Raw genomic sequence first — 16829 nt, forward strand, 5'->3', positions numbered from 1 at the left:
GAGGATATGCTTATTCTTTTGATTGTGGTGAAGGTTTCATGGTTGTATACATACTCAACACTTATCCAGTAGTACATTTGAAATATGCACAGTGGTTTGTATGTTATTTACGCTAAAATAAAATAATTAAAACATGCATCTTTTATGACCAAGATACTTCATTTAAGATATGTGTAAAATGTGTTTAATATAGCCTTGGTTGACACTGTAAAAATCTGTGAACAATGCAATGCCCATTATTAGGGGATTAGTTAGATAAATTTTGATGCCTTCACACAATGGAATTATAAAATACTAAAAAGAATTTTATTCATGTCTACACACAGAAAGATACTCAAGATATTTTAAATGTAAGAAATAGACTGGGCGTGGTGGTTTATGCCTATAATCCCAGCACTTTGGGAGGTCAAGGTGGCCGGATTGCTTGAGCCCAGGAGTTCAAGACCAGGCTGGGCAATATGGTGAAACCCTGTTTCTACAAGAGAAAAAAAATATATTAGCTGGGCATGGTGGCACATGCCTGTAGTTCCAGCTACTCAGGAGGCTGAAGTGGGAGGATTGTTTGAGCCCCAGAGGTCAAGGTTGCAATGATCTGTGATCATGCCACTGCACCTCAGCCAATGTGAAAGAGCCAGACCTTGTCTCAAAATAAGTAAATAAATAAATAAATTGCTGCTGGAGATTTACAATGGTACAGCCACTGCAGACAACAGTTTGACAGTTATTCCAAAAATTAAACATAGAGTTACCATATGACCCAGAAATTCCACTTCCCAGTATCATATATAGCCAAGAGAATTGAAAATACATGTTCATGTAAAAACTTGTACATGAATGCTCATAGCAGCATTATTCATAACAGCCAAAAAGTGGAAACAACCCAAATGTCCATCTGATAAACGGATAAACAAAAAGTGCTATATCCATATGATGGAATACTATTCATAAAAAGGAATAAAAAGGAATGAAGTACTGGTGTATCCTACAGCTTGGGTTAACCTGAAGGAAGCCAGACATAGAAAGCCACATATTGTATGACTCCGTTGATATGTAATGTCCAGAATGGGGAACCTGTAGAGACAGTAGATTAATGGCTGACAGAGGCTGAGTGAGAGGAAGAATTGGGACTGATTGCTAATAGATACGGCATTTCTTTTTGCAAGAATGAAAATACTCTAGGTGATGGTTACATAACACAGTGAATATAATAAAACAACCAAATACACTGTTTCGAATAGTGAATTTTATGTTATATGAAGTGCATATCAATTTGTTTTTATTACGAATCCTCATTTCAGTAGAGTTTTAAAATATTCCAAAGGGGAATAAATATTAATCCATCCACAGAATTTCTTTTGCTGTTTTAAATATATTCTGATTTGCACATGTAAATAATGCATGCTTATGAAAGAAAGTCTGAATTTCTATGGTGACCTTCACAAGTCCAAGTCAATTCCTAAAACAGGCAATGGTAAAAATACTGAATGATGTACCACATACAGCCTGACAAAAATGCTAAAGACTGTGTGAGGAATATCCACATGTTTCTGAGGGTCATTTCCCTGGAAACAGCTTCCTTATGGTCGTTGGAAGGTGGAAAAGCTCCTGTTTCATAAAAATGTGATAAGAGGTCCTCTTTTTCAATAAACTGTTGATAGATCCCATTGGTAAGGTCATCAGTCTCCAGGGCTACATCTTTAACTGGAAAGATCCTGTAATGTTCGTGTGTGACTGTTGGTTTCCTGTACGCAAGGATCCAGGTTTGAATACTGATAGGTTCAGCTTTAGGATAAGCTATCGTTGTATCTATTATCCACTGGAGGCCTTTTGATTTGCTAATTCTTTAGCACGTCCTCCTGCTGGACTTCCATTTCCCTCTTGTGCTACAAGTGCATTCAAAATAATTTTTGTTGCCCCAAACCTTGGCAGAGTAACATGTGTATGAAATGGCAAGTTATTTTTCTCTGCAAAAGCCTGACTTGTTTCTCACCTCTTCCTGAGGAAGCCCCTTTCTGGAAACAAAATAATCCATTTTCAGTCTCTGCTCCTGTAATTACTTTCTAAGTGCTCCTTGAGAAGCAGCAGCTGTTGGTCACAATAAGATCTTCCCTGTCTTATAAGAAAGTCTCCATGAACTAGAGAAACAATTCCAAAGTTGATGTACTTAAACATATGATCCATCAACCACATCATCTGAGCAGCAACCAGTCCTTTGTCCTGGAGGCGCATCATCAGTGTGCACACATCTGCTGTAGCCTGATGATTCATCAACATCACTGCTTTATCTTTTGAAATTGCTTTAACATCTTCTCCACATTCTATCTTTTTTTTTTTTTTTCTTTTTTGAGACAGAGTCTAGCTCTGTCACCCAGGCTGGAGTGTAGTGGTGTGATCTCAGCTCACTGCAACTTCCACCTCCCAGGTTCAAGCAATTCTCCTGTCTCAGCCTCCCAAGCAGCTGGGATTACAGGTGCACGCCACCATGCCCAGTTACTTTGTGTGTGTGTGTGTGTGTGTGTGTGTGTGTATATATTATTTGAGATGGGGTTTTGCTATTTTTGCCCAGGCTGGAGTGCAATGGCATGATCTCGGCTCACTGCAACCTCTGCTCCCTGGGTTCAAGCAATTCTCCTGCCTTAGCCTCCTGAGTAGCCAGGATTACAGGCACCCGCCACCACACCTAGCTAATCAACTTTTTAAAGTATTATTTTTAAAAAGCTGTGAAGACCAAAAGTTGTAATGTTAAGAAAAGTAATTAGGATATAGTATAATTGGGTATAGTAAACATAATTTTATTTAAAAATTAAGGCCCTGTGTGGTGGCTCATGCCTGTAATCCCAGCACTTTGGGAGGCCAAGGTGGGAGGATCACTTGAGGCCATGAGTTTGAGACAAGCCTGGCCAACATGGCAAAACCCCATTTCTACTAAAAAAAAAAAAAAAGAAAAAAGAAAAAAGAAAAATTAGCTGGGTGTGGTGACACATGCCTATAATCCCAGCTACTCAGGAGGCTGAGGCAGGAGAATCATTTGAACCTGTGAGGTGGAGGTTGCAGTGAGCCAAATTTGAACTATTGCACCCCAACCCGGGTGACAAAGCAAGACTCTGTCTCAAAATGTATATATATATATTTCAAATTAATTGCTATACATGCATAGATATGCTTGGACATACAAAAAGATTTTTAAAATTATATACACGTTAATACATGTATATAATTAATTTGGAGGACTATTCATTGAACTGCAGACAACGAATAGTAGAGTTTTGCTATTAAATATGTCATATCAAAATCATTTTAAAATCATCTTTTAAGTGAAAATCATTTTATACTTAGTATTTATACAAATGTAGCTTTTTGTTTATTGAAATGGTTTTCATTCAATAGATAAGATATATATGTGAGATATTTGTATGTTAAAATTGTTTTTTTTGTTTTTTTTTTGTTTTTGGTTCTTTTTGAAACAGAGTCTTGCTCTGTTCCCCAGGTTGGAGTGCAGTGGTGCACTCACAGCTCACAGCAGCCTTGACCTCTGGGGGCTCAAGCAATCCTCTAACCTCAGCCTCCTGAGTAGCTGGGACCACAGGCATGTACCATCACTCCCAGCTAATATATTTATTTAATTTTTTGTAGAGACAGGGTTTTGCTATGTTGCCCAGGTTGGTCTCAAACAGCTGGGCTCAAGGGATCCTCCCACCTCAGCCTCCCAAAACAGTCTCTAAAGTTTTAAAGTATTTTATTTTTTTTGCAATAGAAAACTAACAATTGAGCTTAAGAGTATTCACTAATACTTTAATATTACTTTTATGTTTATTACTTATGGTCAGTTCAGATTCTAATTAGGGTGATTCTTTTCCCCCAATTTTGAGTATAGGAATACAAATTATCTCCCTCTCAAACTGAGCAAAATAAGCATGACTATTTCATTAATGGTTGAGATTCGCTTTGTGATCTCAAATGCCTCCATGCAATGGCATGGCAGCCCTGGGAATGTGCCTCTCCAACCTCCTGCTTCAGGGAGGGTAAGTAACTAAAGGCACAAACTGTTGTGTACTGACTTTCATTACTGTGTTCAGGCCAGGGCTCTGCTTCCCCCGCACTGTTCCCATTGACTGCTCATGGCAGGATACAAAGGCAGGCCCATTTCTGAAGACAGAGGACTCCTCTAAAAAGAACCTTTGGCTTGAGCATTCCCTGTTAGCCTTGCTGAATCTTCCTTATTGCAATGCTGCAAACTAAGCTGTTTGTTCTCTCCTTCATACGGGTGGGATCATAATGGAATCTGATGTCTCAACAGCCTCCTCCAGCCGCCCATTTTCCGTCACCAACATTTGAACCAGTACATCTCTTATGTGTCTAATCCTATCTTGGCTTTGGCTTCTCAAATGCCCTGTGCTAGCAAAAGTATACCAAGAATGATCCAAGAAAACAGGTGGTAAGATTGTGGTTTGGAATTGACCTACTAACACTCCAGTGGGCAAAGAAGATATTAACTTGGTTGATAGGTGGGGTATGGATAGTCGGTAGCATAAGGTGCTGAGTCAAAGGTGAAAGTTTCGTCGATGGCAACCTGGAAAGATGTCCTGGTGGGGAGGAAAGATGTTGCAGGTGTGATGATTGAAGCATTTGAAACTTATGGAGAGAAAAATGTCCTCAAAGACAGCAGAATTGTTGGCTGTTTACTGCTAAGTTGTATTGCTGCTAGCTAAGGGATAATGAGAGCAGTTAAGCAAGGAGTAAATGGCTAAGTGTGGGAGGCAAGAGTCTTTTTGGCATCTTACAAGAAGCCCCTTACCTCCTGCAGTGTGGGAGAGCAGACGTGGTTGAACAGGGGAAAATCAGATAGTTAGAATTGCAGAGATCCCTAGATGTTTGAATAATCAGTGAAGAATAGGTTGCCAGTGGTGGGGGCTGGGAGAGTTTGGGGAACACCTGGGACCCTGGGAAAACTTGGGACCCTGAAAACTGGGATGAGGGTATGCAGACAGAGGCCCTTGAATATATTGTCTAGGCAGACTGCCGCTTTCTTTCCCAATCCTTTGGGCTTGCAAAAGTCCCCCATCCTTTCTGGTAAGAGCTAGTGCTTCTATTGTGTAAGAAGATGCTACAGAGGCCCCTCCTTCACAAGGCAACACATGTTCCTCTGGTAGGTGTCCTCATCTCTCCTGCCTGATAACTAAGGTTCAGGCCCAGCATAACGCGGGTGGGTACATGCTGGGGATGATTAAGTAAAAAGGAGACTATACACCAGATGAGTCGCAAGAATGAGCCAGTGGGAACCAGAGGAGGGCACCTTGGCCGGTACTTTGAGAGTGCTTGATCAAAGAACTTGGAATGGAAGTTTCTCAGAAACTGAGATCTAACACGTTGGCCAGGACTCCAGGGAATATGGCAAACTCACTGCGAGGGTGGTTCTTAGAAGTCTGGGAAGAGTGATGACCAATGCACAGTGAAGTGGAAAATTCCGAGTTGCCTTTAGCAGGAAGGACTTCTGCAACAGGTCCAGGCTGCAGTGCAAGCAACACTGCTCATTGGTCCATAGGATCAGAGGAAGGGATAAAGAGGCTGAGGGAAGTGGGGGCTTGAGAATGTACCCTAGGAACATTCAGGCTCCTGCCACTTCAGTGACATTAAGAAGCAGGCACACTTATATCCCTACTCCATACAGGAAGCTGAGCATCCAGCAAACCTCTTTGGGTTCAGGAGATGACACATTCCACAGATAAGAATACTGCTCTGCCGCATATACTGCCAGCTTTGAGCAGGTCTCAGAGCAGGAAAGGGCACTGCGGCAGGTGAAATGGCCCTAGTTCTTAGTCTGCATGACTGGGCAGATCCAAGCCTTTGGAATGTTATTGTAGGGAAAAGAAGCAGTGGGAAAAGACAGAGTTTGTATCAAGCCCCAGGGAGAGAATCACCTTGCAGCCCCTGGGATTCTGGAGGAAGATCATGCAAACCACTGCAGAGAATTACACACCTTTTGAGAAGTTGCTATTGCACGCCTGTAATCCCTGCACATTGGGAAGTCAAGGTAGGAGTTTGACCAGCCTGGGTGATACAGAGAGACCCTGTCTGTATTAAAAAAAAAAAAAAATTAGCTAGGCATGGTGGTGTGTGCCTGTAGTCCCAGCTACTTGGGAGGCTGAGGTGGGAGGATTCCTCAAGCCCAGGAGGTTGAGGCTGCCGTGAGCTATGATCGCATAGGCAGTCCAAACTGCCTTATTCCTTTCAACTTCAATAGATGCATCAGCACCCTCTCCCATCTCACATGTATGGCCATGTGGAAGTTCCCATAGGACCAGCTGAAGAAGAAGGGAAAAGCCTGAACTTGGTTGATAGATGAGGTGGGTCTGTATGTAGATGCAAACTGAAAACTGGTGAGGTGGCTTTGAAAGACAGTGGAGAGGGAGAATCTTCCCAATGAGCAGAGGTGCAAGCAGTGCACCTGGTCATCTACTTTGCAAGGAGGAAGTGGCCTGGGTAAGCATATTCATAGCTCCTGGGCAGTGATCAATGGCCTGGCTATTTGGCCAGGAGCCCAGAAGGAAAAGGACTGGAAGATTGGGTCTAAGAGGCCTGAGGTAGAGGCTTGTGGGTGTACATATGGGAGCAGGCATACACTGTGAAAACTTTTTTTTTTTTTTTGAGATAGAGTCTTACTCTGTAACCCAGGCTGCTGTGCAGTGGTGCAATCTTGATTCACTGCAACCTCCACCTCCCAGATTCAAGTGATTCTCCTGCCTCAGCCTCCCGAGTAGTTGGGATTACAGACATGCACCACCACGCCTGGATAATTTTTTGTTGTGGTATTTTTAGTAGAGATGGGGTTTTACTATGTTGCCCAGGCTGGTCTCCAACTCCCGGCCTCAAGTGATCCGCCCACCTCGGCCTCCCAAAATGCTATCATTACAGATGTGAGCCACCATACCCGGCCCAGACTGTAAAGACTTTTGTATCACATGTTAATGTCCACCAGAAGCCATCCATCATGGGAGAGGTATCGAACAACCAAGTTGACAAAGCGACTCAGACAGTTGACCTGAATCAGACTGCCATTGGCCACCTTGGAATTGGCAGGATGGGCACATCAACAGAGTGGCTATGGCAGCAGAGACAGAGGCATCCAACTAAGGGACCACTTCCCAGCAGAGGAGGTAGATGGTGTAGGTAGAACATGAAAACCACACCATCCAAAAACTAGCATCACAGAATGGAGAAAGAGCCCGTGAGTCAGTTATGCTCCCTGTAGAAGGAAATCTGAGAGATGCATTTTCATGGCCACCACAGACTCCTGTTGGCACTGAACAGCTCTAAGTCTCCACCTAAATGGCCCACAGATCCAGCTGTGGTGCTCTGAAATCTATCGTCAGGTTTGCCCTGCGGGTGGGCTCCTCCTAGGCTGCTCCCAGCCAGTAACTGAGTGTGACAGGGATACTAAGCAGGTTGAACCCGTAAGATGCTGGCCTCTTCTGAAGAGCGACTTTGGCTCAAGGACTCCCCTAGGCCTGGTTGAAACTTGTTTATAATTGCATTGCAGTCTAAGAAGTAACTTCCTTCCTACCTCCTTCCTCTTTTCTCCTCTCTTCTCCTTTACAGGGGGCGGACTTGCATCTGAGTCTGATGTCTCCTCCACTGGCTCCTTCTCCATTTTCCCTCACTGGCATTTCCTCTAATAAATCTCTTGCACATCTAATTCTATATTGGCATCTGCTTCTTGGAGGACCCAGACTAACACAGATGGCATGTATACATGCTGGTGGGTGTCTAAGGCAGAAAGGCAACTATGTCAATCTTGCATGCTAAGTGTAGTCAACTGGGAGCAGCTGCCAGGAGAGTGCTGAGTTGAGAAAGACTCTAGAGCTGTATCTGGCCATTTGAAATAAATACTATGGCCTACTTTTTTTTTTTTTTTTTTTTTTTGAGACAGGGTCTTGCTCCGTCACCCAGGCTGGAGTGTAGTAGCATGATCACAGCCCACTGAAGCCTCGACCTCCTGGGCTCAAGTGATCCTCTAGCCTCAGCCTCCTGAGTAGCTGGGACTACAGGTACATGCCACCAAGCCCGGCTAATTTTTAAATTTTTTCTAGAGATGGAGTTTCACCATGTTGCCTAGGCTGGTCTTGAACTCCTGGGCTCAAGCAATCTGCCTGCCTCGGCCTCCTAAAATGCTGGGATTACCGGTGTGAATTGCTCCCAGCTGCTATGGTTTATTGACAAAGTCTACCACTGAGGGTTAAGGGAGGAACATCTTGATCTTTCACCAGTCACCTCTGCTGAATTTGGATGTTCCCTAAATCTCTGTCAAGAAGGGTCATGGTCAGAGAGCTATTGTATGTAAAACTTTTGTTAATGATGAATGATATTTATAATGAGAGTGAATGATTAATGATACTTAATGATTAATAATAATGATTATTTAAAAAAAAAGGCCAGGCACAGTGGCTTATGCCTGTAATCCTAGCACTTTGGGAGGCTGAGGCAGGAGGATTGCTTGAGGTCAGGAGTTTGAGGCTGCAGGGAGCTATGATCACGCCACTGCACTCCAGCCTGGGAGATACAGTGAGACTCTATTTCTCAAAAACAAACAAACAAAATAATAACAATGATTATACAATAGTGTAATGATATGACTATGTAATATGATTAAAGATAATGCTTAATGATGAATGATATTTATAAAACAGTAGTCTATCATTGAAAATCCTAAAGTGATACTAAATGCAAGATAATATGTGGCTTAATCATATAAGCAATAATTTTCACACTGAAAGATGGTGGGTCACATGCAATCTAGAAAAAAAAGATTTAAAGCATAAGGATTTGTTAGTGGTTTCTGTCTCTGACTTGGGGTGACTGTGCTCTGAGCCAATATGCTGATGGGGTTATTCCTGTTTTCTTGGCAGTTCTGTATCATGAAGCCCATCATAACATGATGCCATTCATGAATATTAGTCATTTTCCTTTATCTGATTTTATACTTGCCAATCAATGTTCTGACATTCAGCAGGTTTTAGAAGTAGATTTTCCAGCTGGGTGCAGTGGTTCATGCCTGTAATCCCAGCACTTTGCAAGGATTGCTCAAGCCTAGGACTTTAAGACCAGGCTGGGCAATATAGGGAGATGCTGTCTCTACAAAAAGTAAAAAATTAGCCAGGCATAGTGTCATGTGCCTGTGGTCCCAGCTATTTGGGAGGTTGAGGTAGGAGGATTGCTTGAGTCTGGGAGGTTGAGGCTGCAGTGAGCTGTGATCCTGCCATTGCACTATAGCCTGTCTAAAAAAAAAAAAAAAAAAGCAGATTTTCCTACTGGAAAGACAATGTGCTGACCAGTTGACATAGGTATTCTAGTCTGTCTAGCATTTGATTTCTTTCCTTTAAAAAAAAGTCTTTTATAAATTATAAAATAATACAGGCTTATCATGAAATAACATTCAAAAAGTATAAAAGCAAACTTCAAAGTTCACTTCTTATGCACATCTTCTTTCCAATCCACTCCCTGGGTGTACCACTTTATTTTTTGTTGTAAGTTAATTGGTTTCTCCATTGAATATCTGATATTCAAGATGTTTTCTTTATGACCTTGTTTAAAAGGAATCTCTTGTGAATTCACTCAGAATGAACTAACAAAACTGAGTTTCTTTTTTTTCTTTTTCTTTTTTACTTCTTCCTTTATCAAAGTCTTCTTAGCTACAAAAAAACCCTGAACTTCCAAATACACAAAACTGAGGGCCAGCCTTTTTATTCAGTCCTTTTGATCTTCACGTGCCAGTGTTCTGTTAAGTCTTTTATGATGGGAAACTTGCTTCACGAAAAGTGTAAGACGAGAACAATTTGGCAGAATATGTGTAGCGCTGAGTTCACTGCATTTCATGATTTATTCGGTCCTATGAACTACCACTCTCTTATTTTGTGTGTATTGTATTACTTTTTAGTTATTTTCCAAGAGTCTTTTCACCTCCCTTGAATCCCTGCCAAGGATAAAGGATAAAGTAGGAGTTAAGAAAAATAACTTTAGTCCTGGTGTAAGTCAGTATGCACCTAGTTCAACAGTTTTTTAAAAAGATCTCATGAAGACAAATCTAAAATGATGTAGACTGCAGATTGGCTTTTTATTATTATTGGCCATTTTCAAACTCAAAGCAATTTCTGACGAGAAAAATTACTTCCCTAATACAAGTACTGTTATGCTTTTAGTGTACATGGAATTTATTATAAAAGAGTTTCCTTACTGGAAAGAGAACATTTAGGTCTGTTTTTGAAAATGCTTTCCCATAAGGATTTAGGGAAAACACTTTGAGCATAAGATCTCTAAGGGAAAATTACTGTTTTAGGAACAGAAAAGACAACTTACCAAAATAATGCTAATAATGCTATAAAAATAGATATAATTATGTAATTTAAAAATGGTTTCACTTAGAGAGGGACTACATTATTTTTATAGAGGAACCAAACTTACAAAGTATATTCATGTTATTTAAGGCTAAGATTTTTTTAAAATTTCGCTACTACCAATGAAAGCTGAGAAGCATTTTTCAGGATAATCTTTTTGATGGGACAAACTGATGAAAATTAATACAGAAATCTGGTTGACTGCGGGTGTAAAATTAGAGATATTTTCATGTAGATTAAACAGATTTTTCTTCCAAAAGAAAATGTGGAATTACTTTGTAGCACTTATGATTTGCCAGTTTTCATAAAATGGAATACAGTTAAGGTAGTCACAAAAATATATTGTAGAAATATCTTTGGTAAGAGGCTGTGATTTAGTAAATACTGCATTTATTTCAGATAGTCACAGAAGTAAGCTTAGGTTCACACTGGCACTATTCTCTAAACTTCATTTTCTGATGTTAGAAGTTAGACACAATTTAATAGCTATTTAAGGCAAAAATTACTGGGCCTGAAACTCTTTATATCACAAAGAACCATAGTAGTATGGGAATATCATTTCAGTCATCATACCTGCTAGATTATTAGACCAATAGGTTTGATCATCTTCTATTTAAGGTCAATGATTGTTGCTCAAGGAGCTTTAATACATTTGTTTCAATTTTTTCTTTTCAAATTTTAACATTACCCATGAGTTAGGCAAAGTACCAAGGTCGGAATGCAAATTTACATAGTGCCTTTATATTGAGTTTATCTCTGGCTTGGGAGAAAGAGCCCTCTGCCCTCATGAAGATATTGGCAGGTTCACTTGGCCTTCTGTTATGATTTAATAGAGATGCAAAAGCTAAAAATCCAATAAAACCATTGCCATGAGTTTATCTATTATGACATTCTGGCATATGATGTCAGTTTGTCCTGGAAAATTCAAAATTAATTTTTTGTCACTATTTTCATATATGGGGAGTGAACTTTTAATATCAGCATATAGAAATGGCCTTTTCAATGTCATTTGAGTTGCAATAAAGGTTTTGAAGGCATACTTGCTTTCATGCAAATGTTATCTCCTGGCTCAACCAGGTACTAAAACCTTATTAATAAATTACAAAATAGATAAAGGCACTATAATAGACTGGATTGGCACATTTTTGATCTTCTCAACTTACTCATTTCCAGTTCTGATAGGTCTAGTTTCTGTAGATCCTACCTAAATATGATTTTGGAAGCCAGACAAACTGCATTTAAATTTATAAAGATACCACGAATTGGGGGGCACAAATGATATAATGAAATAAACACAAAATCAACTTTTGGGGTCCAACAGAGCTGAGATGCTTTCTGTAAAATAATTAAGAATCCAAACTAATCACACATATAAACAAGTTTATTAGATTGTCAGTGATATTTTGAGACAAATTCAAGTTATTTTATTTTACTTCATATAAACAGAGGAAGGGAGGAAAGTTTTAAACTTCAAGCTTTGTTCAGCATGTGTGCAGTTAGCATCCACAAAAGCACCATTGGGTATGGGAGAATTAGCACCACAGAATTTTAGGACCTAACTGTTAACATGCATCACTGAAAAACTTGGAACATAAAAACTGAAGTAGTACGTGGTATGGTCTATTATAAACAATACAAGGCAATTTATGATTTGTTTTCATACAGTACAATACAATCACAATAAATGAGAACCTTTTAAGAACAATACGGGACAAAAACCACCTTGTACCCTGTTAACACTAAAGCAGTTACAGATTTAAAAAAATGTTTCTGGTAAGAGGCAGTGGGTTGAAATTATCCCTCCCCCCTCAATTTTTAAATTCAGAGTTATATAGTTACATGATCTCTTAAGAAAGTATTTTCAAATCTATACGTCTCTCTACCTCAAGGCTGACAAATGGTGGTTTGAAAACGGAAAGGCTTGATGAATTAAAAAAAAAACAAAACCCAAAAACTGGATAGAGTCGAAAAGTACTTCAATGTGGTGGACATTATTCCACATAAGATCAGTTTGGAAATGATGCCAGTGGTGTTGATACTTGTCTTCCCTTCCGTGGAGGAATGCCAAGTACTGAGGCCTTGCATTCATGATGAACTTCAGTTCATTTCTTTCACCGAATGCCTTTATTCTGAGGTGTAACATAAGAGATTTATTCCTTATTCCTCAACTGTTTTTGTAGTATCATGGGGCTGTTCCTTATGCTTGATTTGACAACAGTGAAAAAGGTTGATATTCTCTCTGGATTTGGGGTAATTTGTGAGCTAAAGAAAAAATATTAATTTGAATTTAGCAAACATGAAGTTTTCAAGGGAGTTCCACTATTTTCACAGTACAAACCCATAATTAAACTCGTTGAAAACCTTTCTGTTAGAAAGCATGTAACAAACCCTCAATTTTTAGTTGTGTCTAGGCCAATTTTGGCATATTTGAAGCTATTGCATAAGAAATGTGTAATAAGGATTGATAGATACAGGTATATTCAGATCTCAATGCATTGATGCCACAGAAAATATAATTTTACTCACCAAGAGAAGAATATACCTTGAAGCATCTATGCAGACACATGAATCAATCATGTATCTGCCCAACTTCTAATTCTGGAATAGTGATAACAGGGTCATTTAGGAAAAAGTACTCAATTACAGTACGGCAGCAATTTTATGTTGTATATATTTAACAGCAAAACATTTTGAAAATAGAAATCAGTACTATATGGTAAGTTTACAATTCACCATTTCTATATTTGTAATACATGCGTTTATTTGTTTTCCAAGTTTTAAAAAATCCCACTAGGACCAACATCTTTCAGAACAACAATCTAACATTAAACAAAACTTCCTAAGGAAAATACTTAGCATCACAGAGAGTTGAGAAACGTCTGTTACTCAGCATCACAAAATACTCAATAGGTCTACATTGAAGATTGTTCATGCCATGACATTAACACACCTTTGGGTTAATATATCCTATTTTTAAAAGAAAACAAAGAACCAAACCAAAACAACTGACATGGAATTTGTGTTTGGTCTCTCCCCTTCACAAGGACAGACCTCTGAAGGATAGACCTCTGATAAACCTGACTCCTTTCTATATCATGTAATGATCAGACTGTCTATGAAACTGCATGTACAGTTAGCAAAACATTTAAAATTAGAGACGGAAAAATGGCCACCACAGAGAACGACTTAAAGATAAGGAAACTTATAGAAAAATGTGTTTTTGTAAAAGTGTACTGCCCTCAAGCAAAAAAGAAAGTGGAGTTTGTCCACTTTGAAATATTTTTCTGTTGAAAACATTTCTTGGATAAAAGCCTATCCTTATGAATGTCAGAAAGATGTTAAAGTTTAACTTGAGAGGGTTGAACCCTTTTGAAAAAATTATCCTATGCTTTTTCTGCTGAACTAAATTCTTTGTATAAATCAAGTACTAATTTTCTGAAGAGGAAACAGCTCTACACAGCAGCACATCCATGTTGATGATTTAAATTTGATACTTCACCAGGTATGGCTGACTTGAGCAAAAAAGAAACAAACGGATATTTTAATGTTTTAGAATTACACTAAAAAATCTCAACTAAAACAAAATTGAATTATAATGGACCGGCTTAATGATTGCCTTTACATTTGATCAACATTTCAAGACAAGGTAGTACCAATTAAAAGTAAGATTTAAAAATAAAAACTGTCCAAAAATTGTTCAATGAAAAACTCTTCAAATATTACATTTTAAAATCTCAAATGATTGTAGACTAACTTAGACTAACAGTCTTATTATCACATGTATTTTTGTTATTCTTGAGTTTTATGTCTGTATTGTTCATTGGTTATATCGTTAACAATTTTTCTGTTAAGTTACAATAGTTTGAATTAACACATTATACTATAAGAGGCTTTGGAAAAACATGTAACTAGGATAAATTTATAAAAGGATAAAGAATAATTTAAGGGATTTTTGACATATTCTATACAGACGAATAGCTAGTTCAAGGTAATAAAGTGCCTTCTTTTTCAGGTAATTAATTTATCATTAAAATACTTTAAGGCTTTATAAGAAACTCAATGCTATCAGAAGTTTGATAGTATATGGAATTATGTTATTAATTAGCATTCTTTTGTAGCTTTTATTTCATGTAATCTTCAATCCATAAGATATTAATAAATTTTAATAATTAGCAGCTTAAAATTACAAATTTGAATTGTCAATTCTGAATTCATTTTGTGGGAAAAAAAATTTCTAAATGCTGTGATAGACTCATGTTGCTTGTGAGCAATAAGTTTATGATGTAATATATAGCAGCCAATGCCCCTCAGAAAATTCAACAGAATTTTTAATCCCATGGCAAACAGCCATCATTTTATCCATTCATTCATATATCCTGCTATCTTTACATTTAAAATGATCATGCAGGCCTAAACAAAAAAGGCCAGAGAAAACCTAAGGTAAATTTTTCAGGTACAGGCACAATGAATATTTTTTATTGCAACAGCTTATGCATAATCTATATTGGTGCCAAAATCTAAAGTTAAGCATTTATATTTATTTTTATTTTGCTTCTACTACCCATGGGTGCATGACAGTAAAATACTGGTAACCTAATAGAATGTACGTGTATGTGTATATATATATATAAAATAGCTTATATATATGTGATACCCATAATAATACAGAATTCTGATTCTTCCAAGTCTTGTCATTTCTCTTTAGGGGATATGGGTGTGTTTTAAGCACTTTTGTGTACTTAGTTGCCTTGGCAGCTCCAGAGTTTAGATAAATTATGACTATATGGACATCAACTACTCAATTATTTATGACCAATGAAAACTAATTAAAATGTTAGAATATTCTTTTCCAGGAATTCAGTTATTTTTATCAGAAAATTACTAAAATCAAGCACAAGATTAAGTGGTCTTGATACTTAAAATATTCTTCTGGTTACCACTGGATTAATTTAAAATGGTTCTTAAGTTAAAGGTTTTGAAGTTAGGATAGAGGAGGAAAGCTAAAACTCATTGCAAAGAATGGTTTAAGTTAAACATTCCATGTAATTACAAAAACAGGAATTACCAGTAGGAAAAAAGTGCTAGTCTTAAAATTGGGTTTGGTTTTGACTCTAAAGCCTAGTAAGAATAATTACTGGGAATTAGAAAAAAATCAAATGGCATTAACCTTTATAATTGCACATTCCTTTGCCAAAGTGCCACAAGTTGCCAAATGTTTTTCTAAAATGCACAATGTTACTTTTCAAAATCTAAATACATATACAGTTTTACTTTTTCATACCAGTATAGTACAGATTCATACATTTAGCACAAATATAACCAAGAAGATGATACTTTCTAGCAACAGTATAGTCTTTGTTTTTTGTTTTAAGCAACTGTTAAGAGCCTTTGTGATTATGAGGATTCAAATCCAAGTACTATATAGTTAAAGCGTTACCATACAACCTGAAAACATCATGACGGTTTGTTTAGGCAAATTTTAGTAATACTCTGCCATGCAATGCACATAAGTCACATGTGTTTTCCTTTAAAATTAAAAAAAAAAAAACCACACTGGTTTAATTACCCTGTTTTTATCTACTTGTCTACATATACATCTTGTCTTCAATCACTGAACTGACAATATATGTAACAATCAAGTTTTGAAAACAGTATTAAACACTGACGTTTCTAGCCTTAACTGGTTATTCCTATAAAGTCCAGCACAAATGTCTGATGCATGGGTTATTAATTTTCATGCTTCTATTTCTTTACTTTAAATAGAAACACTAAATGGAAATGTTCAGAGATAATATAATAACAAAAGGACAGTAGAGAACAAAGCACCAACATGTGGAACAAGCAAAATAATATGCAACTGTGTGGAGGTTCTCCATATTACCTAATTTGGCAAATCAGGGATGACAATAAAAAATGAAGATCTCTTACTCATGTAATAATCATATTGATATACATTTGCAAATAAATGGAATGCACAGAAAGTTAAATTTTGAATATTTTTGTTGTTTCTGAGTGTGATAAAACTAGAGTTGCCTCATTATAAATTAAGATTCTCCCCCACCCCAAAATTCTACTGTTCAGAGGAGAGACAGAATGTAAGATTATGATTCTCTGTGACAAATGACCTGGGCTCTGCTATGCCACAGGCTAAACTCTGTGGTGTAGTGCCCCATTTAACTAGGGTGAAAGCTGGTAAGAACATAAAAGTACTAAAGTTAAAATTAGGATTAGTTCATAGTCAAAGAACATTAAATAACTGTCTAAATGGGTCCCTTCCTTAAGCATCTGAATCTTAGGTATAAGAATGACTATATAAAAGCATCTTAAAGACATGGCCCATTCTATAAATTCATCTTTTGAGGGTGTACAATGGGATATAAATTGGCATCCTCATCTTCTGAGAGAATTAACAAACTTTAAAAACATAACTAAAATCAGAAA

The 16829-nt window shown here is 37.7% G+C and overlaps 1 protein-coding gene and 1 pseudogene across 1 annotated transcript in view; both read right to left on the reverse strand.

Moving 5' to 3' along the window:
• Positions 1-1281: 1281 nt before the first annotated feature.
• On the reverse strand, positions 1282-12477 carry LOC111544177 (annotated as a pseudogene).
• Positions 11752-16829, reverse strand: part of PURG (purine rich element binding protein G) — a 38237-nt gene continuing 33159 nt past the window's right edge. The window contains exon 3 of the mRNA XM_023214654.2: positions 11752-12650. Within this exon, the coding sequence (XP_023070422.1) occupies positions 12546-12650 (105 nt within the window). The 3' untranslated portion in view covers positions 11752-12545. The remainder of the gene's footprint in view (positions 12651-16829) is intronic.

Source organism: Piliocolobus tephrosceles, chromosome 7 (assembly GCF_002776525.5).
Source record: "Piliocolobus tephrosceles isolate RC106 chromosome 7, ASM277652v3, whole genome shotgun sequence".
Taxonomy (NCBI): domain Eukaryota; kingdom Metazoa; phylum Chordata; class Mammalia; order Primates; family Cercopithecidae; genus Piliocolobus; species Piliocolobus tephrosceles.